Source organism: Ranitomeya variabilis, chromosome 2 (assembly GCF_051348905.1).
Source record: "Ranitomeya variabilis isolate aRanVar5 chromosome 2, aRanVar5.hap1, whole genome shotgun sequence".
Taxonomy (NCBI): domain Eukaryota; kingdom Metazoa; phylum Chordata; class Amphibia; order Anura; family Dendrobatidae; genus Ranitomeya; species Ranitomeya variabilis.
In genome coordinates this window covers 957,693,750-957,710,104 of record NC_135233.1, presented here as the reverse complement: position 1 = coordinate 957,710,104, position 16,355 = coordinate 957,693,750, and the positions used below count along the sequence as shown (strand labels likewise).

The 16,355-nt window shown below is 42.8% G+C and overlaps 1 protein-coding gene across 3 annotated transcripts in view; it reads left to right on the top strand.

The window, feature by feature from the left end:
- Positions 1–16,355, top strand: part of SLC9A9 (solute carrier family 9 member A9) — a 1,256,356-nt gene that overhangs the window by 23,906 nt on the left and 1,216,095 nt on the right. For all 3 annotated transcript variants that reach the window (XM_077290810.1, XM_077290809.1, XM_077290811.1), the window contains exon 3: positions 14,826–14,903. In XM_077290810.1, coding sequence (XP_077146925.1) covers positions 14,826–14,903 — 78 coding nt within the window. The remainder of the gene's footprint in view (positions 1–14,825; positions 14,904–16,355) is intronic.

Genomic DNA, 16,355 nt, shown 5'->3' with positions numbered 1-16,355 from the left:
AAAAAAAAAATTGGAGCATGCTGCAATTTCACAGTGAAATTGGATTGGTTCAAGAAAAAAAACTGGATGCCGTATAGAGCCACAATGCAAATTCCGATTTTTCTACATGCATTACAGTTCTATGGAACATGTAACTCCCTTTAATAGTGTAAATGTCTTTTAAATATGCATTAAAGTCACACCAAAAGAAAACCATGAAGAGTGATAGACAAATAAAAGATAAAGATATGGACCTATGATGCATTGTTCCAATACAACACTATAGACCTAAATGTACTTGTTCCACTGAATAGACTTATCAGTTACACTATACAGGTGCATCTCACAAAATTAGAATATCATCAAAAAGTTACCGTAATTTATTTCAGTTCTTCAATATAAAAAGTGACTCATATATTATATAGAGTCATTATAAACAGAGTGATCTGTTTCAAGTGTTTATTTCTGATAATGTCGATGATTATGGCTTACAGCCAATAAAAACCCAAAAGTCATTATCTCAGTAAATTAGAATACTTTATACACCAGCTTGAAAAAATGATTTTAAAATCCGAAATGTTGGCCTACTGAAATGTATGTTTCCCGTAAATGCGTTCAATACTCGGTCGGGGCTCCTTTTGCATAAATTCTCTCCCTCTTGATAATACCCCATAGATTCTCTATGGTGTTAAGGTCAGGCGAGTTCGCTGGCCAATCAAGCACAGTGATACTGTTGTTTTTAAACCAGGTATTGGTACTTTTGGCAGTGTGGACAGGTGCCAAGTACTGCTGGAGAATGAATCTTCCATCTGCAAAAAACTTGTCTGCAAAGAGAATCATGAAGTGCTCTAAAAATTCATGGTAGACGGCTGCGCTGACTTTGGTCTTGATAAAACACAGTGTACCTACACCAGCAGATGACATGGCTCTCCAAACCATCACTGATTGTGGAAACTTCACGTTACACCTCGAGCAGCTTGGATTGTCTGTCTCTACTCTTTCTCCAGACTCTGGGACCTTGATTTTCAAGCTCTAGTATGAAGTTGTCACGGGAAGCCTAGGTAGGCAAGAGCTAATAACCCAGGCCCCTGCGATTTCCCTCAGAATAGGGAAATCCTGACTGACCCTCTCCCAGAGTTTACACTGATGGTGTGCATGTCTTGGCCTCCATCCTCACCCTATCTCCTGTTTCAACCCTTGGCTGAAATCACCACCCACCACCCAGTGAAGAGACCACTAACCAATACCCACAGTTAGCACAGACAAGGATAACGGAAAATATGAACCACGCCGCAGTAACAGGAATACACTATAAGTGCACAGGGCAAAACAAATACAAATATAGGAAGGAGAAAATATGACAAAGGGAAATATACACCACTAGATACGATACTCCTTCTCCTAGATCACCACTCCAGACCGAGATAACCAAGCACAAGACAGAAGCTATAATCGGCGACGCCCAATGTTCAGAAGAACAATTTAAAGGCAGTGGGCGTGACCCATCTTCCAATCCGAGCACCAGCTAAATTAACCCCGGACCAGCTAGATAAAATCTAGCCGACGCCACTGAGCACATAGTGGACAAAAGCGGAATTACCGCTGTCTGTCGAACGCCCTAGTATGAACAGCGTCCAACATGACAGAAGTATCCACAATCTGAAAATTAGATTTTTTTATGCATTTATTTTTTTTACATATTCTCATGTGATCCTATCCTTGTATACAGAGTGGCAGTGCGCTTGTACAACCTATGCTACAATTAAAGTCTATAGGGCATGTAAGTAACGTGACTTTCGAGGAGAACATTCATATTTCTGTATACATCCATACGTGTATATCCATGAAAACTATTCCTCTTCTTACGCTTTGGCTGCACCTTTATTGCACAGACTGAGACTCACAATAAATAAGTTATTGCTTTTTATTACTTTTTTATTAACCATTATTGACTGAAGTGTTTCGGCCCTAAATGAAATTTGATAACTTGCAGTCAAACTGTCATAACATTTTTTTTTTTCCCATGAGACTACAGAAATATTTTTTTTGATATCCTATAGGATTTTATTCATTTTGGTTAAAATGGACTCCCTAATATGTTGCGGTCATTTTGTTCTGTAATAAGCGTAGTTTTCGATGTGTAGAACGACTTTGATAGTTGGTGGGGGTGGTGTGAGATTTTTCCTATATATGTTTTTTTATTGTATTTTATTTTTCATTATTTTTGTTATCATAGAAGACATTTAGGTGACATTTACACTAGAGCACTGTTTTTGCAGATTTCGTCTGTAAGGCTACTTTCACACTAGCGTTAACTGCAAACCGTCACAAATGGTCTTTTTGCCGAAAAAACGGATGCGTCAAAAAAAGTGAAAAACGTATACAACGCATACAGCATTTCGACGGATCCGTCGCAAATCCGCTAAACGTTTCCGTCGAAATACTAGATGCGTTGCATCCGTTGCATCCGTTTTTACCATCCGTTGCATCCATTTTTACGACGGATCCGTTTTTAAAATGGGAGGCTCCCAAATTTGATTGGCTACTGGAAAATATGGAAAACTATATAGTTACTGTTTTTACAGCCCATCTTTGAGGGTTTTAGTTTTGTGGCAGAGATGGAAGGAGTACTTGGTAGGATTGCGAGTGTGGTAACTGACGTGATATTTGAGACGAATCGCCTGGATATCATAGTGCGGGAGAAGGAGGCGGCAGCGGAAAGATGGAGGATGCTTCTGCAGCAACGGAGACGGAGAAGACTATGGATCCATCCGATAAATGAACTGTGGATGACCAGGGGTGTCCAGTCCACTCTCTACCTGGAGTTGCGGCACAACCCACACAAATTCTACAATTACGTACGGATGAGGATGGAACATTTTGACTATTTGCTTGAAAAACTGGAGGATGTCATCCGAAGGCAGGACACAAGGATGAGGCTTGCCATCACACCGGCGGAGCGGCTGATGGTGACCCTGCGGTAAGCCTCTTTTTTTTTATGTCATTGCTCATATTGAATGTCATATAACATACTGCAGAAAATACTGCGCTGACATATTGCACACTATTTTCTGCAGCATGTAATTTTTGTATTGTTTGAGGCCATTCCACTGCTTTTTTTTAATGTCATTGCTCATATTGAATGTCCTATAACAGACTGCAGAAAATACTGCGCTGAAACATTGCGTTGCATTTTCTGCAGAATGTTTTTTTTTTTTTGTTTGTTGACATGCAACTGCTTTTTTTTTATGTCATTGCTCATATTTAATGTTATATTACATGCTTCAGACAATACTGCGCTGACATATTGCGCACTATTTTCTGCAGCATGTAATTTTTGTATTGTTTGAGGCCATTCCACTATTTTACACCGGTTTCATGCAGGTTTTATTGTGTGTCCCGTCCTAAAAAAAATTTTCACAGTGCCATTTATTGAAACTTTTCCAGGAAACCAAAAAAAAAAAATGTTGTTGGTCTGTGCAATTTTTTCTAACTTTTTTTTTTTCTACAGCTTCCTAGCTACGGGTGAATCTCTGACTTCGCTCCATTACCAATTCCGGCTGGGCATTTCCACTATTACAGGAATAGTGAAGGAGACATGTCGGGCTATTTGGGACACTTTACAGCCGGAGTATATCCCCCAACCATCCATGGATATCTGGTTGAGAAGTGCAGAACAGTTTCAGCAAATTTGCCATTTCCCAAATTGAGTTGGTGCCGTTGACGGGAAACACATAAGGATTGCGAAACCGGCAGGAACAGGCTCTGAGTACTACAATTACAAGAAATACTTCTCAATCGTACTCATGGCTATTGCAGACGCCAACTGCAAGTTCCTTGCTGTGGACATAGGAGCCTATGGACAGTCCAACGATTCTCAAGTTTTTAAAAACTCACCAATGGGTCGTTGCCTTTATGGAGAGACCTACGATTTCCCGCCAGCCAGACCACTGCCAGGAACAAGTGAACCAGCCATGGAATATGTTTGTGTAGGTGATGAAGCCTTTCAACTCTCGCCGCACCTACTGAAACCATATAGTAGCCGGGACTTAACCCGTACCAAACGGGTCTTTAATTACCGGCTTACTAGAGCAAGAAGAGTAGTGGAGTGTTCTTTTGGTATATTGACGGCAAAGTGGCGAGTTCTGCTGACTGCAATCAAACTGCAAACCACAACTATAGACGAGGTAGTTAAAGCCTGTGTGGTGCTCCACAACTTTGTCCTTTCAAAGGAGCCCGTTTCCTTGGATGACGAAGAATTGGAGACAACCTTGTGGGACTACCGCAGCAGCTCTGTTCGCTCCACAGGTTCTGTTACAAGGATGAGGGACCAGTTTGCGGATTATTTTGTGTCACCTGTCGGGCGGATTCCATGACAAGACATGATTGTGTGACATGTTTTCCATGTGTTTTGTTTATGTAAAAAATGTGTTTCTCCCCCCCCCAAAAAAAAAAGGTCCAAAAGCATGATTTTATTGGTAATAAAACCAATATGTTATACCTTTCACACGTCTGGTGTTTATTTTTATTTTACCTTTTTTATTAGTTACCATATTACCTTAATGAATCCACACACACAAAGAGTAGAATTAGTGACGGAGCCAAATTTTTCAAATCTGACCAGTCTTACTTTATGTAGTAATAACTCTGGAACGCTTGAACAAATCCCAGTGATTTTGAGATTGTTTTTTCGGGACACAATATACTTTATGATAATAATAAATTTAGGTCGATATGTTTTGTGTTTATTTATAAAAAATATCAGAAATGTGAGAAAAATGTTAAAAAAATAGCAATTTTCAAAATTTGAATGATTATCCCTTTAATCCAGATAGTCATACCACAGCAAAATATTAAAAAATAAAATTTCTCTCATGTCTGCTTTACATCAGCACTATTTGTAAAACGTTATTTTATTTTATTAGCATTTTAGGAGGTTTAAAAATGTAGCAGTAATTTTTCATTTTTTCAAGGAAGTTTACAACATTTACTTTTTTTAGGACTTATCCATATTTGAAGTGCCTTTAGGGGTCCTATATATTGGGAAACCCCCAAAAGTGATACCATTTTAAAAACAGCACCTCCTTACATATTGAAAACGGCTGTCAGGTAGTTTATTAACCCTTCAGGTGCTTTTCAGGAATTAATGCAAAGTGGCATGACAGAAATGAAAATGTGCATCTTTACCACCTAAATGTCTCTAACTTCTAAACAGATTACTACAGCTGTCAGACTCTAAGGCCACAATTTGGTCTTGAAGTGCCATGGCAAACATCAGGACCACACAATCATGATCTGAGGGCACCAATTGGGATAAAGAGGAAGCCCCCACGCTCTATTAACCATTTATAATGATGTAGTCACTATTGACAGCAGCATCTAAGGGGTTAAACAGATTTGGACGGTGCAAAAACTGATCGTGGCTGATACAGCAAGTTGTCAGCTATAGTGTACAGCCGACAGCTGCTGGATTGTCACCTGTATGGGGAGGCTATTCTCTTATATATCAGGTCAGTTAAAAGCCGTATTGGCTGTCATTAAGGGGTTAAATCATACTTAATTTTATTTTAACTTTTTTTATTTTATTTTTTTGCCAAAAAAATAGAAATATATTTGTTATTTTCAATTTTTTTTAAAAAAAAATTAACAAACTTTAACATTCTTAAATAGCATGTTACAAATCTTCAAACTGTGGGGTGGAGATACAAGGGGAGGAGGGGCTGGAAGGTTGGACCACGACGATAGGTGGGGAAAGCCTACTTGGTTGGGGTGCAGTGGAAGGGGGGGTAAAAGCAGGAGGCTGACCAGAGGGGGGTGGTGTTGGGGTAGGGGGAATACTTACTGGGGAAGAAAAGCTGGGCAAGGAAGAAAACATTGGGGAAGAAATTTGGTTTGGGGGCCGGGATGGGTATGGGGACTGGGTTGGGTATTGGGACTGGGTTGGGTATTGGGACTGGCGTGGGTATTGGGGCTGGGTTTGGTATTGGGGCTGGTGTGGGTATTGGGGCTGGGTTTGGTAATGGGGGGTATGGTGTGGAAATGGGGCCTGGGGTGGGGCATGGTGTGGAAATGGGGCCTGGGGTGGAATTGTAGTGGATGTGTGGGGAGGTGTGGGGGTAGATTGGGGTTCGTGAAGGACCTTCAGTAGAGCATTATGGCAGGTATTCATTACCTGCATCTGTTGCTCAAAAGAAAGCTTTTCCATGCTCCTGAGCATGGATTGAAAAAAAAGATTGGCCGGAGACTGACTTACATCTGAATGCAGCCTATCCAAGCAACTGCTGGTTTCATGGCTTGTTTCACTGATGCGTGATTGTACCATGTTGAAACCAGCAGTCACTTGCTCTCCCAAAATTTTGAAAGAGCTTTGGAAGGCTGCATTCAGATGTAAGAACTCAGGAGCATAGCTCCTTTCCTGACCCCTCTGTTGCTGCCACCACGAACCTAATGGTGGTCTAGAGGTGGCAGGATCAGAGGGGTGGGGTAAAGGGAACGCTAACTGTTGAGCATCAGATGCGAGCAAGGAAGGCTGCAATAATGCTCCAGTGCTTGGGGCGGATGAAGTGGAGGGGACAGAGGGGTCAGATGAGGGGTCAGACGTGTGGGGCCTACCGACGTGGCCCTCGGTGGCGGACTCAGGAGGGATCGCTCCAGAGGGCGCAGAGGAAGAAGCAGGTGCCCGGTGGCTGGAGAAGGTGCTGTGAAAGAAAAAAACAAAAACAATTAATATATTGATATGAAAAAGCCCTGACTGAAACCAAACTAAGTTAGACAGGTTAACATGGTTATTAGTGGACTGTAGAATACTTACACTCTACTCAGCATGGTTCGCCTCAGGAAGGAGAGGGCCTGGCCGTGTTTATATCTGCTCCTCTTCCTTCCTGCTGAGCCACTCGGGGCCTGCATCTCCTCGTTAAATTCCCTCTTAAAGCGATCCCTCAGTGACCGCCACCGCTTCCTAACCTTTCCACCTGTGAAGACAGGAATGAAAAGAAAAAAAAATTTGGTAAATGCAATACATTACATTCAGCTCAAAACATCACTGAAAAGTGAATACTTACATAGTTTGCTCTGCTGCTGTGGAAGAAGGTCCTCCCACCTCGGAAAGATGTTGTGGCATACTTCCTCCCAGAGCCGACGGGTTACACTGCTATCAGCATGGCTGCGGTCAGCCATGTTCCACAGCGGCTCCCGCTCGCGAACCTCCTCGATGAGACAGTCGATGTCTATATCATCATCAAAGTCTTCGGCGGGAGCACGCCCTGAAGCCTGTGCAAAAAAAAGAAGAAAAACAAAAAAATTAGTACACTGAAACACTAAAGTACCAATAGAATCCCCCCCCAAAAAAAACTCACTGATGGCCGACCGCGGCGACGATTCCGCCGACTCTGGGAGCGGCTGGGAGAACCTTCACGGTTTGCTGACTGTTCAGCAGCAGCAGGAGCAGGAGACTGAAATAAAGAAAACAAATTCTCTTTAATGTAGGCATATGTTTTCTGTGTTTGTATGTTATGTATGAAAATCTGTTTTGTGTATGGTGCAGTGTGATGTGCGAAGCAACTGTTTCACCACTACTTACACTTGGTTCCTCCTCCACTTGCATCTCTCCACCCGTCTCGCCCCCTTCTGACAGCTCCTCATCTGATTCAGCTTCCTGTTTAAACATAATTTATGCATGTACTGATCAACAAAAATGTAAATTAAAAAATAAAAAAAACCAAAAAATATTTTTTGTGTTAACTTACCGATACACGCTGTTGCTGTGGAGGAGGGCTGTCAGAAGAGGACATTGTTGCGGTCGCAAGGCCGGCGGCTGTGGTCCTGGTGTCTCTGTAAGTTAAAAGACACTTGCAATCTGTTCTACACATTGAAGTAGCAGATTTGGGGTCTTCAAAACTTACTTTTAAAGATATGTGGCTGTGGTCCTGGTGGGCTGGTCCTGGTGGGGAAAACAGTCGGCAACGGCTGTGGTCCTGGTGTCTCTGTAAGTTAAAAGACACTTGCAATCTGCTCTACACATTGAAGTAGCAGATTTGGGGTCTTCAAAACTTACTTTTAAAAATATGTGGCTGTGGTCCTGGTGGGCTGGTACTGGTGGGCTGGTCCTGGTGGGGAAGACAGTCGGCGGCTGTGGTCCTGGTGTCTCTGTAAGTTAAAAGACACTTGCAATCTGCTCTACACATTGAAGTAGCAGATTTGGGGTCTTCAAAACTTACTTTTAAAGATTTGTGGCTGTGGTCCTGGTGGGCTGCTGAGTGGATATGGTCCCTGGTGTATCTGTAATAAGTATAATGGATTTATAGTTAGACCACCCCCTGAACTAGGTAATGTTTAACGATAAACACCCTGCTAAAATGATGTGAGAAATGTTCATTAAAGGTGAACACCAAAACCCCAAAACAGGTGCACGTTATACCATTCATTTCCATGACCCAAAAAAAAATATTTTGAAATGTGAACCCACCATGTAAAAATATATTTACCACATTTTATTTTCAAAAATCACCTCCCCCAAAAAACCTTTAAAGTATAATTTTTATTGAAAAATGAGCCCTCAACCAACTCTGTATTGCATGTGTAACCATTGGTACATACACCAGTTTTAAATTTACCTTTCTGAAATTATACTATGGACATTTTTTTAATAAACATTTTATTATTTTTTTTTTTTTTTTTTTTTTTACATCACAATTAGGAGCTGAAATGCTCTTTATTTTAAATCCAAGTACATCAACTGCGAATGGTTTCAACAGTAATAAGAAAATCCACACTTTTAAATAGAAAAAATATAAACCCACGCTCACACATTCAAACCACAAGCTGCAGACTAGACTTTGCAAAAATACATCCGATTACAAAAAAAAAAAAAAAAAAAAAATTTGAGAAAAACAAACAAACACACATTTAAACCACATGCTGCACAGACCACTATATTTAGTAAATACATCAGAAAAAGGCAATTAACCAATTAAGGCATGGACAAATGCACATGCAATCAACAAGACGCACACAAACATGCCTGGTATGTGTCCAAGTTCAGGATTGCATCAGGATTTGGTCAGGATTTTTCATCAGTATGTGTAAGCCAAAACCAGGAGTGGAACAATTAGAGGAAAAGTATAATAGAAACATATGCACCACTTCTGTATTTATCACCCACTCCTGGTTTTGGCTTACACATACTGATGAAAAATCCTGAACAAATCCTGATGCAATCCTGAACGTGGACACATACCCTCCCACATGAACAGGCATAAGATTGGCGAAGGCATAATAAGGTGCAGGCACATGAAGACATACTTACAAAAGCACACAGCCGTACAAAAATACACACACATACACACACACACACCCACACCCACACATAAGCTTTATGCAAATACACATATGTACAACAAAGGCACAAAGGTGGACCCAAACAGAAGAAGCATACGCACACACATACACGTAAAAAAGGCTGACAGTCCTCCGGCTGGAGCTTCATGTCTTCACAGTGGCTGGCATCAGGGTGGATCTGGACTCTAGCATGGCACTGGCTTTTGCAGGACGATGGCAGGCCTCTGGTTCTCTTCAGGTTTTAAGCTCTTGCTGTAGTCAGTAACTCATACACACACAAATGCACAGGCACACAGACGCACACAAAAATTGCAATACTCACACTGGCTCTATGGTGGCTGGAGTCTTGCTGGCAGCCTGGAGTCTTGTGGCAGGCTTCTTCTCTGTAGGCTTCTTGCTGGCATATGTGGGGTTGAAGGCCCAGGCCAGGTTTATATAGATTTGGGGGTGTCTGGCCAATTGGCAACAAAATCCAGCTTCTGAGCATGCTCAGTGTAAAAAAACGTATTGCAGCGCTGCATTGCGTCGTACGACGTGTCCCGACGCATCCGTCGCTCATAGGCTTCCATTGTAGCCAACGACGCATGCCGCAGGATGCGTCGCGACACGATTTTTAGGCGGAGACAAAAAACGTTACAATCAACGTTTTTGCCGACGACGTGTCGCCAAATTTTGACGCATACGTCGTACGACGGACACGACGTATGACAATCCGTCGCAATGCGTCGCCAATACAAGTCTATGGGGAAAAAACGCATCCTGCAAAAACTTTTGCAGGATGCGTTTTTTCTGCAAAACGACGCATTTTAACGTATTGCAGTTAACGCTAGTGTGAAAGTAGCCTAACTGATATAGTTACTAAGAAATCTCTTAAGCTCAGCCTCATTGATTAAAAACAAGTACATTTTCAGATTTTTTTTTTTTTTTTAAACAGCCATTAAAATCCCAGCAGAGAGAACATTTAAAAAAAAAAAAGACACAACAGACTTGCACATTTCTAGTTCAGACTGTGCTGTGCTCTTCACATCTGGAGAGCTGGTTTTTAGATCTGTATATAATGGCTACTGGTAGAACTGATCTGTTATGGATCTAAGACCCAGCAGGTATGCCATGCTTGGTGCCCCCTTGCGCCATCAAACGTTAGAAGCCATTGGCTATTTGTTAATGGAGTTTTCCACTACCTGGACAATCCCATTTTAAATTAAGTATTCCTCCTTTGTAAAAATAAAAATAAGATATATACACCCCTCCTACATTGGTGCAGTTTCACAAATGTTGACACTGTATCTCCCATGGAATTTTTATTCTATGGGGGCCCTGCAGCTAATCAGCCACCGCTACTGGGCTGCTGTGCTCTCTTGATCGAGGTCGTCCAAGAGAACTGATAGAACAGCTCCCTAATGGCGGCCACCAATGGGCTTCATGTGGCCTAAATATCACGTAAGCCCTGGGAGATGCGGCACCCACGTTGCTGGGAGAGCGCCTGTGCGGGAGGTGAGTAGATCAAATTTTACTTAATTTTGAAAGGGGTTGTAAAGATAGTTGAGAACCTGCTTAAGGCCGGGGTCACACTTGAGAGTTCAGTGCCAGAAAATCGCGCATCAATACCCGGCACTGCTGCTGGCACTCCGGAATGGGGCGCATGGCTTGAAACCACAAACTCCAATCCCAGGTGCCGGCGGCAGTGTTGGGTATTGACGTGAGAGACTCGCGCAAGTTTTTCGCGTTGAACTCGTAAGTGTGACCCCGGCCATAGTAATAATTATCATATATTTTTGCATTAAACAGATTCACAGTAGCAGCCAACTGGTCACACAGCCATTTACAGAGGTGCACTCCCTTCCATTCCATCCTCGTTTTAAGAAGCAATGACTTTCTTCTCTCAGATAGTCGTGACCTCTACCCGTCGGGAACAAATCTTCTCAAACCTGTTGGGACCTTTCTTGTATATAGAATTGTATGCAACTAAACATATTTGTTCACTGTCTGTATCCAGTGACTCAGGTTAGCAGGGTCCCTGGTCTTCCATGAAGAAAAGATGGCCTCCAGATTGGTTGAATGATGGGATGTGAGGACTAAGCGACTTTACAACGATAACGATAGTGATCCGTGACGTTGCAGCGTCCTGGATAGCGATATCGTTGTGTTTGACACGCAGCAGCGATCAGGATCCTGCTGTGATATCGCTGGTCGTTGCTGAAAGTTCAGAACTTTATTTGGTCGTCAGATCGCCGTGTATCGTCGTGTTTGACAGCAAAAGCAACGATGCCAGATATGTTTTACAATGGTAACCAGGGTAAATATCGGGTTACTAAGCGCAGGGCCGCGCTTAGTAACCCGATATTTACCCTGGTTACCATTGTAAAAGTAAAAAAAAAACACTACATACTCACCTTCTGATGTCTGTCACGTCCCCTGGCGTCCGCGCTGCTGCTCAGAGCTTCCTGCACTGAGTGTGTCAGTGCCGGACGGAAAGCAAAGCACAGCGGTGACGTCACCGCTCTGCTGTTAGGGCCGGCGCTTACACAGTGCAGGGAAGCGGACGCCGGGGGACGCGAATGTAAGTATGTAGTGTTTGTTTTTTTTTACATTTACACTGGTAACCAGGGTAAACATCGGGTTACTAAGCGCGGCCCTGCGCTTAGCAACCCGATGTTTACCCTGGTTACCCGGGGACCTCGGCATCGTTGGTCGCTGGAGAGCGGTCTGTGTGACAGCTCTCCAGCGACCAAACAGCGACGCTGCAGCGATCGGCATCGTTGTCGATATCGCTGCAGCGTCGCTTAGTGTGAAGGTACCTTTAGACGTTACTGTTGTGCACTTTTCTATTTACCTTTATGCTCTTTTACCTAATCATAGGAGCATGTAATTATTTGTATCATTATTGTTTCCTTTCTTTGTTTATGCTTGAACCTCACATCTGAGATATGCTGCCCGATCTATGGAAGTCTGTATGAGGCACTGGCAGTATTAGCTCGGCCAGGTATGTTCGGTTCCGAAACACTGCGACGTTTTAGAGAAAAATAGTTCTCCCTTCCCAAATGAAGTGAGAAAAAAGTATGCAGAGAAAAGGGATCAACCATACAAGCCAATATTAAACATATAAGCCAAAATAAAATACATTAAAAACACTTTAAAAAGCCATAAGGCTAACAGTAGAGCTGGAGTCTGCCCCATCTGATGTGATGAACGCTGCCTATAACAAATGTAGTGACTTGTAGGTAAATATTTGAGGGTTATAAAGTCCAGTGCTGGAATCAAGCATAAAAAGGTAAAAAGAAAATGTATCAACCTGTATTAGAAGACATCACATGAAAAACAATGACTTATGTCGGAAGATACTAGACTAAGATCATGGTAAACAAATACAGAATCGGGTAATTAGCAAAGCGAAGAATAAAAAATATATTGTACCAAAATTATTTCCAGCACAACCAAGGATAAAGGCAATAAACAATAGCTCAGAACATGCTATGGCAGCCTGTATGCAGAAAAGTGCCCAGATGGGGGAGGATAAACCCTTACCCCCTGCGCAGGGCATTGCTTGGGAATCCATGGTTATAACCACTTGTATAGTGACAGTTGGTTAGCTGTTAGTCAACATAACCATGGCTACCTAAGCTACTGCAGTGCCCTGCGCAGGGGGTAAGCGACATAGCGAGACAGAAGAACTATACTACATTTCTAATTGGAGATATTTGCTAATATTATTATTACACCTACTACATATTGGGATGGGATCTTAGAGATGGCAATGCCCCTTTAAAAGCCATTTCTTCTTCCTGTCCGCTGCCCTAAAGTGACAGGTCTCTCGCTATACCCAAACAAAGACAGAGACCTGTTACCAAGGCCGCAGGCGGGCGGGGAGTAGCAGCAGCTTTTAAAACCGCCAGTTGCAGCATTTCAGAATCCAACGTACCTGGTTAAGCTAATACAGCCGGTGCCGGATACACACTTGTATGTTCCTATATTGCTTTATTGTATTGTATCCTTAAGCTGTGAGTCAATAAAATGAGTTAAATAGATGGCCTCTAGGATTGCATCAAAAATATATTAAACTTTGCATCAAAAACACAAGTCCAATTCTTGTTAGTTGTCATAGGACAAAAGAAGACAAACTCTGCTGATCTCCTACAGCTGATACCTTTGCAAAAGAATAAGTCAGTTAAACTTTTCGTTTGATACTAAAGGGGCCGTACATGGCTCTGTCAGTGGTCTGGCATCTCTAAAATGGCTCTCATTATCAGGCTTAGCACAAGCCACTCTGGTTGCAAGATCCAGGCGTTGACTTGGCTTTCACCTCTTGAACCCTGTACAGGGATCTTGACTTACACAGGGGTGCTTGGCTTGGTGCCACGGAGTTGGCTGAGGTCCGATGGTGCACGTTTGCAGGAGTTGACAGGCAGCCAGGTCAAAACAAGGAGGATGGACAGGGTAGAGAATCAGAAGGCAAAAGAATGGTCAGACTACAGGAATATATCAAGTAAGCAGGAGCAACTAGCACAGGACTGAAGCTGAGTAGCACTGACTATATCTGTCAGCTCCCAGCAATAAGCTGGTAGGATGGGGTGTTGTCCATGTTGCCCAAACTGGGAACTGACTACTCCAGCTGGACAGATCACACACCCATACTTCTAGACTGGATGGCACCACAGGTCTCAGCCATCTCAGGCTCAGTGGTTACGGATAGTGTGTGCTGCCTAGAGCTTCTGGTCCCGAATCCTCTCCCAACACCAGCGCCGGCTGCAGAATGAATACGGTGGTGCCTGGTGACAGAAGCAGAAGTCATGGGAGCAGGGCCTGGAGGAGATGTAACAAGGGGCTTCTATGTAGCTATTGTTGGAGATTGGCTACACTTTTCCATTTCTTTAACTTGCAGCAATTGATTGTATTTTTCATATATATCTTATTTCTTAATATATTATGTAAATGCTGCATATTGTGTAAAGGCGGCTGCCTTGTGTAAACTGTGCACGACGTGTGGTCTGATGAGGACGGCACAAGCTGCCAGCTGTGCAATATGGTGGTGTTGTAGGAAATGGCTGTGAGACCTGTTCACCGCGCGGTATAAAGAGCCACGAGGCTGCTGAGTAGCATTTCCTGTTTATCTGCACTCGCCCGGGGTCAGCTACAGAAATTCTGTAACTATTGCTAAATCCACAGGAAGAAAAACAGAATAAAAAGGAAATAGTGAAGGCAAGGAAATGATTGAAGCGCCATCACATGCTTATTTTGTAGGAAGTGCAAATATAAAGGGATTCTGCCTTTACTCACATTCATGTCATTCACAGCCATCCTCTAGGACCCCCACTGTCCTGTCTGCATGGTCACAGTTTCTAGTTTATGGTAGATACAGAACCAGAGTGTCAACACGCAGACCCTCATCAGTCCCACACACTGTATATGGCAGGACGGTCTGATGTGACATAAAGCCACTTACAAAGTGAACAATGCTTCTTATGTCATTTGTATAATATTGACGTTCGACTTCATATCTCATTTTCTTACAGATGACATTTGACCCTGAAGTTTTCTTTAATGTGCTCCTACCTCCAATAATTTTCCATGCTGGATACAGTCTAAAGAAGGTAAGAATGCCATTGTAGGGCATTATGCAGAGACAAGAGGCTGTGTACAACGGGTTCTTCTGGGAATACACATTGATGGCCTCCATTTAAGTGAATAGAACGGAGGAGCCAGGTCGCTCCAACAGCGAAGCAACAGTACAAGGCACAACTCCAGAAAGCTTGCAGGGGCCTCAGCGAGTGGGTGTCTCAGGAGTTGTGACCATCCGTGTTCTGTAAATATTCTCAGATCACCAAAAATCTTAAAGTTCAAATGAATGGGGCAACATACTCAGCCACATGTGAATGCATGCCAATGTTATAGAACAAAATTAGCTATTTTGTATATATTGCAATTTCTTTTTCATTAAAAGAGGTCTTAGAAAGTTTAATAGTGGATAGTGGATAACTTTACGATTGCTAGGTGTCTGACCGCCATTGATCCAGAGAGCTTCAATGCCCCTACTGAATGAAGCAGACGTTGATCATGTACACTACTGCTCCATTCATTTTTAATGGCAGCACTGGAGATTGCCGAGCACAGCGCTTGGCTGATTTTTGGCATTCCTTTTAAAATGATTAGCGAAACGGTGCGCATGATCTACCTCCGCTACATTCTCTGGGGCTCTTGATAGCTCTGGTTCTTTGGATCAGTGGGGGCCCCAGTTCTTTCTGTTGGTGGGAGTCCCAGTTCTCTGGATTGGTTGGGGGTCAATGAACGGAAAGTTATCCCATATGGTATATTGTGGATAAGGGAATAACTTTTACATTTGTGAACACCCTTTTAATTACTAAGTGCTGAGCTGCATATGATAGCATGCAGAGAGGAAAATGCATTAAAGTGCTTTGCCACTGAAGAAATATCAGGGGAGGCCAACAAACAGTGGAAATTGGGTGTGGTGTCAAATGCTCCTGTGTATGAATGAATATATTGACACTCTTACATCTTGTACATCATTACTTAGGTACAGTGGATACGGAAAGTATTATTATTTATTATTATAGTGCCATTTATTCCATGGCGCTTTACATGTGAGGAGGGGTATACATAATAAAAACAAGTACAATACTCTTAAACAATACAAGTCACGACTGTACAGGAGGAGAGAGGACCCTGCCCGCGAGGGCTCACAATCTACAAGGGAAAGGTGAGGATACAATAAGTGAGGGTAGAGCTGGTCGTGCAGCAGTTTGGTCGATCGGTGGTTACTGCAAGTTGTAGGCTTGTCGGAAGAGGTGGGTCTTCAGGTTCTTTTTGAAGGTTTCCACTGTAGGTGAGAGTCTGATGTGTTGTGGTAGAGAGTTCCAGAGTAGGGGCGATGCACGAGAGAAATCTTGTATGCGATTATGGGAAGGGGAGTAGAGAAGGAGATCTTGTGAGGATCGGAGATTGCGTGCTGGTAGGTACCGAGAGACGAGGTCACAGATGTATGGAGGAGACAGGTTGTGGATGGCTTTGTATGTCATTGTTAGGGT